Source organism: Odocoileus virginianus, chromosome 2 (genome assembly GCF_023699985.2).
Source record: "Odocoileus virginianus isolate 20LAN1187 ecotype Illinois chromosome 2, Ovbor_1.2, whole genome shotgun sequence".
In the NCBI taxonomy this organism is placed as follows: Eukaryota; Metazoa; Chordata; class Mammalia; order Artiodactyla; family Cervidae; genus Odocoileus; species Odocoileus virginianus.
The window spans coordinates 20,658,810-20,677,037 of record NC_069675.1 but is presented as its reverse complement, the minus strand read 5'-3'; the positions used below and the strand labels follow the sequence as shown (position 1 = coordinate 20,677,037).

Genomic DNA, 18,228 nt, shown 5'->3' with positions numbered 1-18,228 from the left:
TCTATCTTTAACAACCAATTAAGTCATATTTATAGCAATGGCTTCCATACCACTCATCAGAATGACTACTCATCAGAATGAGCTATTTAAAAATACACATTCCAGTAAATAACCTCAGATTTACAGAAGCAGAATCTCTATGAATAGGACCTTGGAGTTTATATCTTTAAGCCTCTCCCTAGGTGATTATGATGAACACCACAGTTTGAAACTCTTCTGATCTAGGAAGTAGAGCCATCAGTGACCTAGAGTCAGCTGTGTAGACCAGCCTTTGTGCTCGTGCTGGCCACTGCCCAGGCGCTATCCAGCGTGCTGGATTCCTTCAGCCTGACTCCTCCTGAGACCAGGAGCCCCACGCCTCTGAACTCTTAGATCGCCCTTACCACTGCTCCACTGGACCTCACCTGCTTTCTACCTCTCACTGCTCTAACCCAGCATTTCGCAGGTCCTGTCCTGGAAGTCTAATTCCCCAATTTTGTTGGCTTGTTAAACACAGATTGAAAAAAAAAAGCCCACAGATTGCTTGGCCCTACCCCATGGCATTTGATTCAGTAGATTTGAGGTTGGACCAAGAAATTTGTATTTCTAGCAGTTTCCAGGTGATGCTGATGTAGCTGGCCTAGGGACCACATTTTGTGAATTCCTACAAACGATTTGCTTTACAAGTGACAGACACCTGACCTACCCTTCGAAACACTGTCTGTGCATCAAATCTGCCCTCAAAAGACTTTGAATTGGAAAAAGAAGAGCAATTCTAGCTATAAACAAGTTTCAAGTTCTGGATACTATACAGACTTGAAGATTTTCTAAACATGTGTTTGCTCTACCAAGTTATTATTCAGAGTTTTAGGGTACAGTAACAAAACAGGCTCCTCTTTTTAATATCTTCTTTGCTCTTCCCGTCTTCCAAAGGAGTGTCTGAAGATGAACCCAGATGATAGATTAACCTGTGCCCAACTCCTGGAGAGCCCCTACTTTGATTCTTTTCAAGAGGACCAAGTTAAAAGAAAAGCACGTAATGAAGGAAGAAACAGAAGACGTCAGCAGGTACCTCGGTTCCAAAGTTAAAGTGCTATAAAAATGATTATTTTCCTTCTCTGCCTTTCAAAGTGAGACTAGGTGGGCACCAAGATCTTTTCTTTGCACTGGTTTAGTTGTATTTGTTTGTGTAATAGAAATTGTGATTGATGTAATAAAACCGTAAAACTGAAAGTTTCCAGATTGCCGCAAAATCTTATTCCAAGTATACTTAAAGTTATTGCACAATTCTTTTGTTACACTATTGGATATCCTCCCCACCAAGTCATGTACCCGAAACACAACAGTTTCATACAACTAAGCCCTGATTACAGCTGAACCGAGTTTGACGGGCATTATGGAAGAATCCTTGTACCTTTCTGTAGCCTCCACATGTACAATAAGAAACTTGACTTTTCTGTTCTTTCACCCATGGCAGGCACCTTAGTCTGCCTTTCCTAGGCTTTTCCTGGTAGCCAAAGACAAGCTCTGGACAGATACAAAAAGATGAAACTCAGATATCTGAGAACCAAATCCTGTCCTAAAATGTGCCAATATTACAGATTAATATGGTGAATATAAAGATAAATGTTGATTCTATGGCTTATTAGGCAACTACCATTTACTTGCTTTCAGACAACTTTGAAGTGGAAACATAAACTCCATGGAAGTAGGTTTCTTTGGATTTAGATTTCTTTTCGCCCTCACCTGCATCCCCAGCACCTAAAACAATATCTGTTACATCGAAGGTACTTAGTAAATAGTATTCAAATAAATAGTGGGTAGCCACTCCCTTCTCCAGGGGATCTTCCTGATCCAGGGATTGAACCCAGGTCTCCTGCATTGTAGACAGATTCTTTACCATCTGCGTCACCAGGAAAGCCCAGTAAGTAGGTAAACATTGCTTATTGATAAGTCAAGATGATGTTTCCATTTCTCAGAAAAGTGACAACCATCACATTTTGCGTTTGCTTAATTTTCCACCTCTGATCTACTTTTCTGTTCACCTATCTTCACATTAGCATCTTTGCCATAAAGGAAGAAAGTAGTCTCTTTCAATAGTTAAAATAGAAGTTTTTTGGGAGAGAAGGGTCAAACTAGTCAGTAAAATGAAATGTTAAGATGATGTCTGTGTATCCCAAATCTTTGTCCAAGATAAAAATCCAAATTGTTATTACATAGGCCCTTCAACTGTTCAAGTTACGTGTTTGCAAGTTCAAGCCCAATGCAGTTTACTTAACCAAAACATTAGGGTTTGTTCAAATTTGAACTACAGTGTGAATTGTGTGTAAAAACACTGTCCCCTCAAAACCACCTCAAAGCTCCTGGACCTTTGCCCTGGGAGAGGGGATGGGCACGCTCCACCCTGCCTCTTGGTCCCTGACCACCTTCCATGCACTCGCCCCCAGGTGGGTCGGGATGCTGCTGGCCTTTGACATCTCCAGTTCTCAGCTGCGCCGCCCTTTCTTTAGTACTTCGTAACTCAGCTGATACTGATTAGGGACTTGACAAAAGGCCTTCCCAAAGACACAGGACAACAGAAGGGAAAGAAACACCTAGAGCAGCATGCACCTAGAGAGTTTCATTTACAAAGATGATGTCATGTTCTCTGTCCTAGCCAGCTGCAGCCTGTCCATCTCATGTGGTAGCCCCTCCAGAGCTCCCCTCACGAGACCGTCCTAACCATCCCCCTCCATCAGGTGGAGGTGGAGAAGGCCCAGGGGCAGCCTGGCACACCAGAAGGCCCTGGAGAGCAAGGCCGAGAGAAGACAGAGATGTCTTCCAAATTTTTAATTTCTTTCTGAGCACACATCTTTTTCTTAGACATCTTACCAATATCAGAAAATAAAGTTTCTGTATCTCTGACTGATTGACCAACAATCTCCTTAAGTCTAAATATTGTTTAAAGTTGACAGTAAAAAGAGATTTTCAATCTTTGCTGTTCTGCCAATATCCTAAAATTAATAATCTGAAGTTAAAAATCTGAGATGGGTAAAATGTAGACTCTTGCACTTGTTGTTTAATAGCTGGTGGGAACTTTTCTTTTAAACCCTGACCAGATACTCAGAAATGAATTGATTGAAACAGATCATAGTACATCCCTGAGTATCCTAGAATGAATAATACAAACTAATTTTCAAGTATCAGAGAACCACAATTTTTGGATAAGTAACTCTGTTTAATTTTTTTAATTGATGTCTTTTGACATCTTTGTACTGTATGTATCCTTTTGTTTTACCACCTTGAAATCAAACTATACCAATAGGAATTGTTTTCAATTTACTTTCTTATTTTTGTCTTGTTCTGCTATTAGAATCAACTGTTGCCTCTCATACCAGGAAGCCACATCTCCCCCACACCTGATGGAAGAAAACAAGTCCTCCAGTTAAAATTTGATCATCTTCCAAACATTTAGTTCTTTCAAGAGGAAAGTAATTTAATACGTATACACATTTTTGTACCAGAGAGATAGGGAGTCTCAGTGTTTCAGATGCAAATGAGCCATATGAAAATTAAGATGCTTTCTAGAATTGTTTTGCTCTGATCATTACTGATTCCTCTGCCTGTGTTTTTCACATGCCAAGTTTATCTTTTAGAACATTTTCTATAAATGTTAACAGCGTTTGAAACTGCACATATGGAGGAGAGATTTTCGATTTTATCAGAGCAGCCCTTCTTGAAGCAACTTGTATTGAGAATTTGTGAGCTTATCCTTTGATTTATGAAAAAGATTTACATATACCATCTTGCTTCAGCTGACCACATACAGTCTTAGAACAATATCAGATAGCTTGCCTCACCATTGTTTGTGTAAGGAATGGCATTATATTTCTGCATTTTAATTCGCTCTTGTTGCAACCAGGTCTGTTGAGTTAATCCTGGTATTTTATTCTGTGTTCTTATATTGGTGTAGGAAGGGAACCTTGAAATGTCATCCAGGTTTATCCCTTAATTCCAGGGCAGACTCTACTTTCTCTGTCTCATAAGACATTGACAATTCTATTTTTAAAGCTAGCTAGAGAACATGCCATACATTTACATAGAAAATAGTGGATGAACTGCGAGCAATTACCATCCTTGTGACATCACGCCCTAGCATACCTGACTGCTGAGCCTTCGGCTGTCCTTTGGTGCATCACAGCTCCTTATCCTTTTCTCCTCCTGATTAAGCCATCCCAGTACCTAAACCTATCCTCCTGGGTGTATTTTCTAAGCATCTCGTTGTCAACACTCTCCCCCAAACATTTCAATCCACACGCTCTATAAACTTGTCTAGCCCTACACCTGGGCATCATGGTCAGGTCAAGTTTGTAAACACTTCTGAGAGCAGGAAGATTATCATTCAGTTAACTTCATTTTGTGTCTCTTGTCAAAAAAAGACACAAACAAACAAAACACCTCAATAAGTGAGTTGAATTTATGTTGGGATGTTTCCCCGAGTAAACTTGACACACATACATACATATGTGTAAATGTGTATTTATAATTATAAATTTTGAAGCATCAGAGTAGATCCCTTTTATTCTGGACATCTAAAAATGGTACAGACTGTTTGAAAGTACTTTTAGTTTGCTAGTAAGGAACTCATGTAAAATATAGCATGAGGAAAAAATAAATAAAAATAATAGCATGAGGCTGTCTATCACTGACTGGCATAAAGGCACAAAATGGTGACATCTTTATCAATAAATATTAAGATTATTTCGTTAACTTTTTTCTGCTTCTGAGTCTGGCATGCATACCTGAACACTGTTAAATTTTGCAAATACACCTAATTCCAGAAATTCTTCCTATTTGACACTGAGACACCAAGCATAAACTGTTACTAAGGAAGTACAGTTCCACCTCATGGTCATCTCTAAAAGTCTGCTGCACATATAAACATGGCTCTATGAATTTTCAGAGAATCCCATTCGGTTACTTGGGTACATCTCTTTATTAAGGAGTTATAACATCTAAACAATAGTTCTGTGCTCACTAAAGATATTTGAGGTGGGCTTATTTGACCATTTAATATTCTTAGTGTGAATATAGCCTGCTTAGGATCTTCTTTATTTTCATTTTATTATCAGAATGTGTCTCTTCAGACTTTTTGCATTTTTTAGTAGGATGATACCACAGGTACAAGAACAATGAGGAATAAAAGATAAAAGCAACATTGATGAAAGATTTATTTTTAGCTTTCATAGTGGGTTTTTTTTAATCATTTAAGCCTTCTTATTGCCAAACCACTCATGCTGCTCAAGCTCACCTAAATGTGAGCTTACGTGCAGAAATTAAGACAGCGTAAGACCCCATTATCCATTTTATAATTGTGCTTCAAACAACAGTGGAGTTTTGGGCAGAGGTGGGTTGGATAATTGCCTTCCCTTAATTTTTGCTTACATTTAGGAATCCATTTATACTAGCATCTCTGTCTCCATTCTGTTCCTTAGACAAATTCATCATTTAGGTATCACGGGGGAGAAGAGAGGTGAAAGCATCTAATGCTTAGAAAAATGTTCCAGTGTAGTCATATTACCTTGAAGAAAAGGAATCTTCTGATGGACATTCGCATGCTTACCTGTCCCTGGGTGGCCCAGGCCACGGAGCACCTGGGATGCCTGGGTCGCTCAGGGCCACACATCTCGAATTGCGACTCTCTACAGAGTGCGGGTTTCTCACCTCCGTACTTTGCAGGTCCCCTCGCATTTCTCAGCTGCATGGGAGACAGCTGTACTTGTGCCCAAATTAAGTAGTGACTTTTGTAAAAGTTCTCCTCAGCAAATAGGCTTGCTCTTCGCAGAAGCCCACGTGATTCTATAACCACACGTTTCCTTTTATAGCCTTGCACGTTTTCTGGCTTACCTGGGGCTTGTCTCGCCCGTGCCAGCTTCCAGGCTTCCTAATTTACTTATAGAGCTCTTTCCCAGGGCCGTCCAAATACGACACCGTCACGGTGAGTGGCACCATCTGAATACTCCTTTCCTCCGCGTCAGTGTGACCTCTTGGCACCCTGGTTTTCTCACTTTCCACACACACATACCTGAGACTCTCCAAGTTGCTCTCCTTCTTTCTTTCTTTCTCCTTCCTCCCTTCCTTCTCTTTCATTCTTCTTTCTTTCCTTCCTTTCTCAGGGCACTTGACAATTAGAAATGCAGGCCTTGTTTATTCTTAGCGCTGCTGCTTCTTCAGGGAAGAAGAAAGTCTAACACGTAACACGTAGAGAGGACATCCGCCCCGTAGGCCTGTTTGCTTGGACTCTGTCTTTAGTCCCTATTTTGGTCCTGATGATATATCCATGCATTTGTTCTGACTTGCTCCAACCACAAAGCCCTTGAGGGGGTCACTTTTTAAAGATTGTCTTAACAAGACTGAACCACTGAAAAGTGGAATTCAAGAGGCAGCGGTCAGATGCTTTGGATTAGGGAGGTGACTGAGTGAAGGGCAGCAGCAGAGTGCAGGGATGAAGAAGCGAGCAGAGACAGGGTCCCTCTGCTAAGGCGCTCTCTCACGGTCCTTCAGTGCTCTTGCAGGGTCCCCAAACTACAGGACATAAGAAAATTAATATGTTCTTTTTAATAAGATGAAAAATTTTCAGTGCCGAACATGTAAGGTCCTTATTCATACTTGCCATAGAATTATGGTTTTTTTAAAAGGTGGCACTTTCTTTGTCATTTGTTACCACCAGCGATTTCCAATCCTGGTTTTGGAACAACTTGAATGGCACAGAATTCTCCAAAAAATGTAAGTATATATTTTAAATCAAAACATACTACCAAAATAGGAATGATACTAAAATTCCACAAACAGTAGAATCTTGGAAAATTGGGGTACTAGTGTAAGATAATAGAAAAATCACAAGTATATAGACTTTAATGCATATAGTTAAGACATTAGGATGTCATTAAGACATTAACACCTGCAAGTTAAAGTAGTACTCTGGGTATATATGTGTATTTGTTTTCTACTAGAATCATTAACTCAACAACATCATTCTTGTTTTGACAGAAGATGAAAAGTCATCAAGAGTGGTGGTTTAGAGAATAACAGGAATACCGTTTGGTCTGGAAGTTAGGACACTGGTTCTAGGTCTGTGTAGCCTTGTCACAATATGTAACTTTGTTTTGCCTTCGTTTTCTTATTTGTAAAATAAGAAAGTGGATAAATGAGATAATGTGTTAGGCTCCCCTTCAGCTCTAAACTTCTGTTTGATTCTCTGTAGCACATGGTATTTGTGTCTTGGACTTATCTTCCACCAAAATAGTTTTCTAGAGACTGTTTAACAATATCAAAACACATTTTGCTCTTTATAATTTAGCCAGGAGCAAGGAGATCTCCCTCTTTCTCTCTCTCGCCTGCTTTCTTTCATACTCACACACACACACACTACCCTCTGCTAGTTCTATCAAATGAATAGCAGTTTGCAGACAACCACCTAACAGAGGTCAATTTGAGAAACAAAATTAAATTTTAAAGCTAATTATCACTGGATTTTTTTAATTAATGTAAATCAAACAGGTGTGCTTTCAAAATGCAGAGTAATATGTAATCATTCTTTGCTGTTTTAATCTAACTCTAATTAGCTTTGAAATGACATATGCTGTGAAATACTAATTTAAGATATCCATTAAGGCAAAGAACATTCAGTACATTTCTAACTTCAGTAAAACTTTGGTAGTTTCAGTAAATGATAACTTAATGGAATTCTACAAATAGAACTGAATTTTATCTGTTTTATATTTCAGCCACAGGGACACAGGCTCAGTCAACCTTGTATTTAACTTATCCTTAAAGCTTATAATCAAGCCAAGAATTTGTTATCCCGTTTAACAGGCATATAAATGACTTGTACTTATAAAGTTACAATTCTTCTTTTCTGTCCTGAACACTAGTCACTGACTGTCTCTCTATATATTGTTACTTTGAAGATGTTGTGTATCTACTTATGATTTTAGGACATGTTTGTATAAAGGCAGGTCTGCTTCAAACCACATGAACTTATAGCTGTGATTCAATTAGTATTTGATAGTTAGCATAATGACAATTTATACTTCTAGATCTAATGTACTGCAAATAGTTTTAGTTGTATTATGTTAAATTTACATAATATTTTTAAATTTATCTTAAGATATTTGTAAAACCTAAGAATGGGATTAAAAACTTTGGTGACTTTATATTCGAATATATCACTTAACCTGAATATGCCCTTTAGCTTATTTTAATAAAAGTTAGAACTATTTCTTCTGTCTCCTAATTTTTGTTCAACTCAGCTATTAGTCCATTGACTATTACTTTGTATTTAAGTGAGAAAAACTGTCATCTTCATATATTAATTCCAGAATTTGTTATTTAATTTCCTATCAGTTGGAATATCTGAAGAGCTGATGTAGCAAACTATTCCTTTTTTTGCCTGGGGCTGGGAATTTTTACAAATGGAAAAACTAGCAAAAACTTTTCCAGTCTGACCGGCTTGATGTTTATCTCTGAGAACATCTTTACAACTTTACTTTGAGGCTCTAAGATTCTTTTTCCTTCAGTTCAAATATTTCTCTGGCCCTTTATGATACTTAAGCTGCAAGATGTTCTTATATTGTCAGGTCCAAGCTAGTTTCTGTTGTAAGTTTAAAAACACAAAAAGGCTCAAGACCAAACTTAGACTAATGATCAGAGAGAAAAACAGTTGATAAAATAATGAGTCACTATTTAAATATATTTCAGTTCTTTTATTTTTTTCTGAACTAACCGTTCTGCTTTCATTATTTTTAATCGTACTTATGTAAAAAGAGGATGGTCAATTATTTCCAATGGTAGCTGCAACAATTTCTGTCAACCTACCTCAGTTTTACCATGACGCTTTCCACTCCTCTTATCAAGAGATGAAGTCTCCCTCCCTCTCCTCATCTTATGACCTGTGTCTTCCATAGATGCCCTGTGCCATTTCTGGGCTTAGCCCTTGAAAGGTCTGGCAACTTCTTCCCCAGACAGAGAAGTCTGGCATTTCTCTCTGGGGAAGCCAGCCTCCATGCTGTAAAGAAGCTTGAGCTAGATACAGCTAAATAAGATACCACATGGAGAGGAAGAGGCTTCTGGAGGAGCACCAAGGGAGCCAGTCATGTGAGTGAAGCCTTCCTGGACTTTCCAACTCAGTGTAACCACCTGCTGAATGTCCCCACATCAGCGTCCCTAGCCGGCATCAGGTAGAACAGAATAACTGCCCAGCTGAGCCCAGTCGCCCTACCAAACTGTAAGAAATAACAAACCAGTGGTTTTAGCCACTACTTTTCAGGTTGGATTTGTTATGCGGCAATAGATAACTGAAACAGTATGTTTTTAAATTGTATGCTGTTTAGTGTAGAAACATGTTCTCAATTTATATGCAAACTTTAAGTAAGGCATAAAGTTATCTTTTTAATTTTGTTGAAGTATAGTTGATTTACAATGTTGTGTTAATTTCTGCTGTACCTCTAAGTGATACAGATATATATATATATATATTTTTTTTTTTCTTTTTCATTATGGTTTTTTCACAAGATATTGAACATAGTTCCCTGTGCTATACAACAGGACCTTGTTGTTTATCCATACATGTAATAGTTTGCATCTGTTAATCCCAAACACTGGAGAAGGAAAGGCAACCCATTCCAGTATTCCTGCCTGGAAAATCCCATAGACAAAGGAGCCTGGTGGGCTACAATCCATGGGATTGCAAGAGTCAGACACAACAGCTGAACAATCCCAAACCACCAGTCCCTCTTCCCCCAAGTCCCTCCCCTTTGGCAGCTGTAAGTCTGTTCTCTCTGTGAGTTTGTTTCTGTTTCATGAATGAATGAATGAAAGTCGCTCCGTTGTGTCCAACTCTTTGCAACCCCATGGACTACACAATCAATGGAATTCTCCAGGCCAGAATACTGGAGTGGGTAGCAGTTTCCATCTCCAGTGGATCTTCCCAACCCAGGGATCAAACCCAGGTCACCCACCTTGCAGGCGGATTCTTTACCAGCTGAGCCACCAGGGAAACATTTCTATTTCATAGATAGGTTCATTTATGTTATATTTTAGATTCCACATGTAAATGGTATCATATGGTGTTTCTCTTTTTCTTTTGGACTTACTTCAGTTAGTATGGTAATCTCTACATCCATCCATGTTGCTGCATATGGCGTTATTTCATCCTTTTTATGGGGGAGTAATAGTTCATTGAATATTCATTGGATATCTGTGAATATTCACTGAAAGGACTGACACTGAAGCTGAAGCTCCAATACTTTGGCCACCAGATGTGAAGAGCTGACTCATTGGAAAAGACCCTGATGTTGGGAAAGATTGAAGGCAAGGAAGTAGGGAGCAGCAGAGGCTGAGAGGGTTGGATAACATCACCAACTCAATGGACATGAATTTGAGCAAACTCTGGGAGTTAGTGAAGGACAGGGAAGCCTGGCATGCTGCAGTCCATGGGTTCACAGAGAGTTGGACACGATTTAGAGACTCAACAACAAGACATTCCACTGTATGGAATACCACATGTATAGTATTCATTCTTCATCCATTCGTCTGTCGATGGACATTTAGGTTGGTTCTATGTCTTGGTTATTGTAAACAGTGCTGCTTTAAACACTTTTTACATGTGTCTTTTCAGATTATAATTTGGGGGTCAGATGTTATTTAGCCTAGAATATACTCTAGGGAATCTAAAAATCCTTCTTCCCAGTTACCCATTGGCTTCTGTTTTTGATTCTTATTTATCTTAGTTAACGCTGCTCTACTTCCCAGGGGGAAATAATCTTCTCATAAAATATGTATAACCACCCTATGGGGGAAATCTAAAGCCCCATAATGAAGAAACGGTCCAGACATTGTATTCTATCAAATCTATGAGTACATTCTAGCTGGCAATTTGCTTGATATCTTCACAGTGTTCCAATAGGAGATTTCCTTCTTTTTGCAAGAAAAATATTTGCATCTGTGTTAGATAACTGGATAGATGCCACACTACTTATTTTCTATCTTTTGTCACCCTGCCAGAAAGAAAAAAAGTAAGCAGTCCATCAGTTAGGGTCCTGATGAGTGTTCTTTAACCAGTGCTCTTCACTCATCACACTCACTAGACATCAGCTAGATCATCTTCTGGCTGTTAGCGGAAAGACTGATCTACACTGAATGAGCTTCTCCTCATAACCAAAGATCTCTAGCACTTTTGACTCTTCAAGGTAACTGATGCCATTGTCTTTTCACATTTGCCCTTTCTCTTTTAACCTGAAAGGCATCCAACCAGAGGTCAGATTTTGGCTTTGCCACTTACAGCATGACCTTTGATCATCAGTGTCTTCAACTCTAAAATGAGAATTTTTAACACCTGAAGTTGTTAAAAGTATTAAGTGAAACAATTATGTTAATATGCTTGGTAGCATAAGGAGCTATGTAAATATTGATTACTATTTTGAATACCTTCTAGAACTTTTGAATATATTAACTTCTACAGTTTAATGTGTGATCCCTTGAAATAAATCCATAGAGTTGTTTAATTACACTAGTTGCCATATTCCCTCCCAAAGAAGTAGGAGAACTCATCTTACTCAACAACTCCTGTCTTCCATTTGGCAGCTCTTGCATTTCTAACATGAGAAAGAGCTTACCTTCTAACAAATAAAAGTGTCAAGTTTTTCTACGTACACAACTTAGTTTATTGGTACTATTTAAAATGTCCACATATTACCTGGCAAACACTGTCAAGTGCTAGGAAGGAACAGAATTTTAAAGCCCTCAGTGGAATATGTAACCACGAAGAAGAATCCAGTTAATGGGATTTAGCCAAAAAGATACAAATTAAGACCTCACCAGAAAACCTAAAGACACCAACACAAGCACCATAAAATAATCTGACCATGACTCTGAGAGATTTGAGAGATTTCCTAAAAGTCAGAATCATCAGAGATAGGAGAGTTGGCTGGGGAAGTACAACTCAATTTTGAAGAAAAAAACATTTTTAAAAAAAAGTTTGGCTGCATGGGCACTTTGTTGCATCACGCAGGCTTAGTTGCCTGTGGACTTAGTTACCCAGAGGCATGTGAAATCTTACTTCCCCGACCAGGGATAGAACTTGGATTCCCTACATTGGAAAGAGGGTTTGTAACCAATGGAATACCAGGGGAAGTCCCAGAAAAAGCATCTTAGGTATGGGAATACACAAAACAAATTTAACATTGTGTGGGTTAAACAGCCCGGGATGATTAGCCATGGGAAACTCAACTAGAGAAAAAGCAAGAGATCCAAGCTAGAGATGCAAATCTTTTTTCTGTCTGTCTGTTTTTATTTTTCCAAACTTTAAACTTTTTATTTTGTATTGGGATATAAATCTTAATTTAGTTTGTGTATTCTGGCAACTGAGGTTGTATAAACAACTCTTATTCCTGAGGAAGTGCTGTGAGTGAGAAGGAAAGTCCATCCTAATCTTTGAGAAATACTTGCACTGAGAGAAAGAAAGGAAAGGAGGGAATTGTCAGAGGTGCCGGTTGGAGAAAGAATCAGTGTCTGTCACTTGCCCAGCGACCATCCTGTCAAGATCTCCTTTCCACTGTCCCTCCCTTCCTCCTTCCTAATTATCCTCTCTCTAGCCACACAATCACTGTAGCTACTTTTCTTGGACTTGAATCCCTATCTTTTGTCACCAGTTTCTTCCTTTACCAGGTACACATCGCTCCACTCTGCTCTGACAAAGACCTACTCATTATTCAATTTCCCTTCTCCTGATTTTGCTACCCTCCTCCCCCTACCACCTGTAGTCTTTTAGTCAGAGAAAACCATCCTGAATTTAATTTTGTCTTATATAAGAACCTTCTGTAAAATACCAGCACTATCTTATGTAAACTAAATTTGGAAGTAATCTTAGGTTGAATTCAAATAAATCTCTGAAATATGTTTTTTTAAATGATTAATGTCTCCTTGGATGTCATACGCTGTGTTATTTCTTCAGTGTAATGCAATTTAGGAAAAACTCTCACCAAAATTGACTCCATCAGACGTTCCCTCTAAATTGTGGGGTTTTAGCCGTGAGTTGGCTTGAAGGGGTCCACTGGAAGTCCCTTCTTCCATTTAAAATTCCAGATTCCAAATGGAACCTACGGCTATTATTTCCCCAAACTTCAGAGAGCTTTGCTGGGTTAATACCTGGACGGTTCACAGTGCCTCCAGTCTCGGACAAAGGACATCTTCCCGTTTGCCCTGCTACTCACCAGCTTGCCTTTCCCTGCATCCTGAACACTTTATGACTTGAAATAGAGCAAAACCATGATTAAGTCTACCTTACAGACTGACTCGCTTAGAAGAGATAAAAATCCCTTCTTCATCCTACCTTAACATTTAGAAATGCATCTGGGTTCCAAAATAACCCCACTGAGAAGCTATTAGGGAAAAAAAGTATCAGTTAGAATTTTGGTGTGAATTTGCTTAAAGGAATAGCTTTCCCTAGAGCTGTTTGTCATCAGAATGTTGAGAAAAGGGCGGTGTGGGCTACAGTGGGTGGGACTCTTGGGTGACTGGAGGGTAATGTCAGGCATGGGGTCTTTGTTTAGGGACTGGGAATGAAGGACACCATGAGAAGTGGAAGTGGAAATATGCCCCCATGTCCACTTTGAAACTTTACCAGTGCCATACCTGACCGTCATTTCTTACAAGGAACATGCATCGGGATGGCATGGGGAGGCAGACAGATACTTTGGTGGATTCCAGAGCCAGGTCTACTGCTAACTGTACTGTTCTGAAGTGTTCCCTTCTCTCTCTGGCTTTTCAGCCTACTCCTGTAGGAGTCCTCAAGCTGGGTGTTTTTAAGGATCCCTCTGGCTAATCTATTTTGTGAAGTGACACGCACAAACAGCTACCACCTCTGTCTTGTCCTGTCCCTATGTCCTCTTCCACCCTCCTTTTCTCAGGTCTGAGGACAGAGTTATGGCCTATAGCTAAGGATCTTGCTCTACTGGCTTCACAAAGAAGGACCCAGTCCAGTGACCTTCCACCTTTCTGATCCCCTCTGAGATCTCCTTTCTCTGCAGAGAGCTGGCTCCTTAGTGGCAAATGCAAGATCCTGGGGGTGCAATTGCTTTGCAAGAGGCCAGTTCTCACTTTGTAAGCAAACCCAGGGTGTGTGAGGTGTTAGATAGTTTCCACCGGGCTTGAGGCTTGTTCTGCAGCTGCAGTTCTGTTTCGTTTCCCCTCGGGAAGCACTTGAAACTCCCCGTTGCCGTGGATGATGGCACACCATAGATGGAGGAGCCGGGCACCACTCTGAAGAGGAGGAGCGCCATCGCTGCCCATTAAGTGCACACAACATGCCCTTTGATCAATAACATCGAAAAGGAAGACGACACATGGCCGAGAGAATAGCTCTTAAGTACAAGTGAAATTGAAACTTCAGTTTCCAAATTGCACAATTCCTGAGGAGTAAAGTAAATCCTTGGCCAGGATCCCATGAAGACTCCATCAAGCAACATCATCAGGAAATTTTCCAGCACTCTCAGTATGTATAGCTCCAGAACATTATTTACAGTACTTTTATTTTATCTCAACTTGCTATCCACCAGTTACCTTATCTTGCACAAATTTACAGTGTGGTTTTTTGTTTGTTTAATTTTTCAGAATTTTTAAACCCATATGGGAGCAATAATCACCAATGCAGTTGAATATTTTAGGAAATTGATGGGTTCACACCTAGGGAGAAGCTTTAAATAATGTTAGAATCAAGCCTTATGTAGTAAAAAGGAAAGAAATAGTTAAAATCAACATTCTAAATATAAAGCAGCCAGCATATGTTGAAATACAAATCACTGGGAAAAAAAAAAAAAAGAAATACAAATCACTGATACATTATGGAGGCCAATTATGGCTTTTTCAATTCATCCTTAATTTCACCAACTTATGCATTTCCACATGTGTATTCTTACCTCTTTTCTGTTGACTTTTATGTTCTTGGTAGATTAACTGGTCCAAGGGAATTAAATGACTGTCAGTGGCAGAGGGTGAGATGGGCAGATAGCATCACCAACTCAATGGACATGAATTTGAGCAAACCCCAGGAGATAGTGGAGGGCAGGGAAGCCTGGCATACTGCAGTCCATGGGGTCACAATGAGTCAAACAGACTTAGCAGCTGAACAACAACAGCAACAGCCCTTGTCGGATGTCAGACATTGTAACAGATGCTTTACATAAACACTCGCTAACATATTCCACCAAACACCATAGGAAGTAGGTATTGTTCCCCACACTGTACAATTAAGAAATCTCAGGTTCAGAGACACAGCCAGAAAAGTAGCAGAGCTGGATCTAAACATTTCAGAAAATTTCCACCAAACTTTTCATTTCTCTTTGCACTTAAAGGTGGTAAGCATTTAAAGGTCTGAAGCTAAGTCCCTTGTTGTGGGGCATTTTTAATTTTTGCTGAATTCTTATATCCTGATATTTGTAAGTTCTCTAAGGCCAACCTTAACTAAAATAACTATGGGAAAACACTCTGTCCTTAGTTAAATATCTAGTCTCAAACTGTAACTAGGTGTTTAGTCTCTCTGCCCGTAGATCTCATTGCATCTGTAAATGAAGATATCTGCATATTCCTCTTCTGAATTTGCAGGGCTGGGCTCTCATCAAAGTGATGGTACCGAGATTACCATGAAACGCGAGCAGTCTGAATGCCACCTAAAAAGGTAAAATTTAAAACAGAGTCTCCTTTCGTGAGATTACTCCAATCTGATTTTTACAGATAAGGAAGCCAGGGCCTTGAAAAACTAAGAAACCCAAAGAAATGTCAAACACAGATTAAACAGGTGGTCAAAACTTTGTTTTAACTACTTGTGTCTGTTCATTGCCTTGTTTGATAATGGATTTGAGGCAGTTTGTATGTATAATCATTATAAAATGGGAGAACAGTTTCCCGAAGCAAGAATGGTGAAATGTTTTAAAATTAGAAAGTGGTTGCACAGTCTGTGAATATACTGAAAAACATCCAACTGTGTACTTTAAAATTGTATAATTTTTATGGTATATGAATTATATATCAATAAAGCTTACTTTTTTAAAAAGAGCATGACTTTATTTTTTAACAGAATAGAGGATAAACAAGGATTGATGACTTTTTAATTTTTATGTATTTTTATCATTTACAGTCTCTTTTCCTGATTCCATATTAGAATATCACCAGTGAATTGGCCCAAGTCATGTTTAGCTTAATGAGTCAAGAACATTGATCTATTGCCTCTAATTCTCTATTGTGGAGTATTCAGCCAGGTTACAAAGTTTCTACTGGGACTAAGAAATTATTTTCTAGTAAGAATCTGGAATACATTTCCAAAGAGAATGCATTTTTTTCCCATGAGAAATCTCTGAGTAAATTCAAAGCCATAAACTAAGGGGTCTTGATTTTTATTGTTGTGCTTGTTGTGTTAGTCGCTCAGTCACATCCAACTCTTTGTCAGGCTCCTCTGTCCATGGAATTCTCGAGACAAGAATACTAGAATGGGTAGCCATTCCATTCTCCAGGAGATCTTCCCAACCCAGGGATCGAACCCAGGTCCCCTTCATTGAGGGTTGTTTCTTTATCATCTGAGCCACCAGAGAAGCCCCTGGTGATTTCTAGTAAGAAAGTTACATCTGTTACTCAATATACAGGCGTACATTTGTATACAAGCATACATTTCAATTCCTGGGTCGGGAAGATCCACTGCAGAAGGAAATGGCAACCCACTCCAGGATTCTTGCCTGGGAAACCCCACGGACAGAGGAAGCTGGTGGGCTACAGTCCGTGGGGCCACAAGTCACTAAACCACCACCACCATACCTTTCAAGCAAAATCTTTTAAGATAGTACACATAAATTGGTCTAGAAATCACATTTATCATAGAATATAATGAGCTCAGAAAAAGGCTTGAAAACAAAGATATTCATCCTAGCATTATTTATGGTAACAAAAAAGTTGAAACAAATCTAAATGTCCAACAGGAGAACTTTAGGGTGTAGTGGAATATTGTACAGCACTTTAAAATGAGGTTTTCATTTATTTTAAAATCTATACTACTTTTCTGATCACAGAGATAATAATGATATGCATATTATTTTAAAAAATTAAACCTCCAGACATTTTCATACAGTTCCTCCTCATAAGACATAACCCAAATTAACTGCTTGGTGAATATTTTTTGTGACCATCCTGTAACACTGCTTCCTTCACTTGCTTCCTTCACTTCATAATGAATCTTTGTATATAAATTCCTGCAGATCCACTTCACTAACTTGTCTTTGTTTTTTAACACTGTTTTAAAAATTGTTCGACTTAGTGAGATGTTCATGACATAATGTTAAGTGAAAAAAAAAAGCAGGCTAGAAAACATTACATATGTTATGATCCTAAATTGGTTAGGGAGGGGGAGTGGCAAAGATTATACACAAATTCATATAAAAGACAAAGAAATACAACAAATTGTTAATGATGATTAGTGTAAGTGGTAGAATTGGGAGTAACTTTATTTGCTTCTATATAATATTTTGTATTTTCCAAATTCTCTATGATGAGCATGTTAAAAATAGCATTGGCTTTTTCTACTTCTAAAAATAACTTAGGTTTCTTGTAGGCAATCTGGAAAATACAGATAAACTCAAATAAGAAAATAAGAAGTCACTCATGATCCAGCTACTCTGAGAAAATAATTTTTGCCTTTTAGATACATTTTTAAAACAACTCTGTGTGTGTGTGTGTGTATGTTTTACAAAAATAAAATTATCCTGGCCATAATTTTTATAACTGGCCTTTGTCACTTAAATGTAGTGTGAACATTTAAAAAATTCACTAAACACTTTTCTACAAAATGTTCTTTTGGCCACACAGGACCATAATTCATACAGAGGATTTAGTTATTACCATTTTTGCTTTTATAATTGATGTACTGAACATTTGTATGAATAAATCTTGGTGCATATAGGCCACACAATACTTTCATCTGGATAAATAGCTAGAAATGGAATTGCTGAGTCAGATGGTCTGCAAATTTTTAATGCTTCTGATACTTCTTGCCAAGACATTCTTCAGAAAAGATTTAGCAACTTTTCCTCCCAGGCCTGGGATGAAAAAGTGGTCATTTTCCACACTTTGAGCAGTGTCAGGTATTAGTAATCTGGAAACTGACTTTTATTATTTTTTCTGTTGGTAGGAAAATGATAACTATTTATTACAGAGAACTTAGAATGTACA

At 38.6% G+C, this 18,228-nt stretch overlaps 1 protein-coding gene and 1 long non-coding RNA gene across 5 annotated transcripts in view; both read left to right on the top strand.

The window, feature by feature from the left end:
- Positions 1 to 8,239, top strand: part of CDKL4 (cyclin dependent kinase like 4) — a 53,777-nt gene extending 45,538 nt beyond the window's left edge. For all 4 annotated transcript variants that reach the window (XM_070477216.1, XM_070477211.1, XM_070477214.1 and 1 more), the window contains 2 exons: positions 913 to 1,047; positions 3,332 to 8,239. In XM_070477216.1, the coding sequence (XP_070333317.1) occupies positions 913 to 1,047; positions 3,332 to 3,433 (237 nt within the window). In that variant the 3' untranslated portion in view covers positions 3,434 to 8,239. The remainder of the gene's footprint in view (positions 1 to 912; positions 1,048 to 3,331) is intronic.
- Positions 8,240 to 10,978: 2,739 nt separating this feature from the next.
- On the top strand, positions 10,979 to 15,989 carry LOC110150710 (uncharacterized). The gene is made up of 3 exons (XR_011491455.1): positions 10,979 to 12,171; positions 14,215 to 14,509; positions 15,619 to 15,989. It is a non-coding gene; the product is annotated as an uncharacterized lncRNA (long non-coding RNA).
- Positions 15,990 to 18,228: the final 2,239 nt, after the last annotated feature.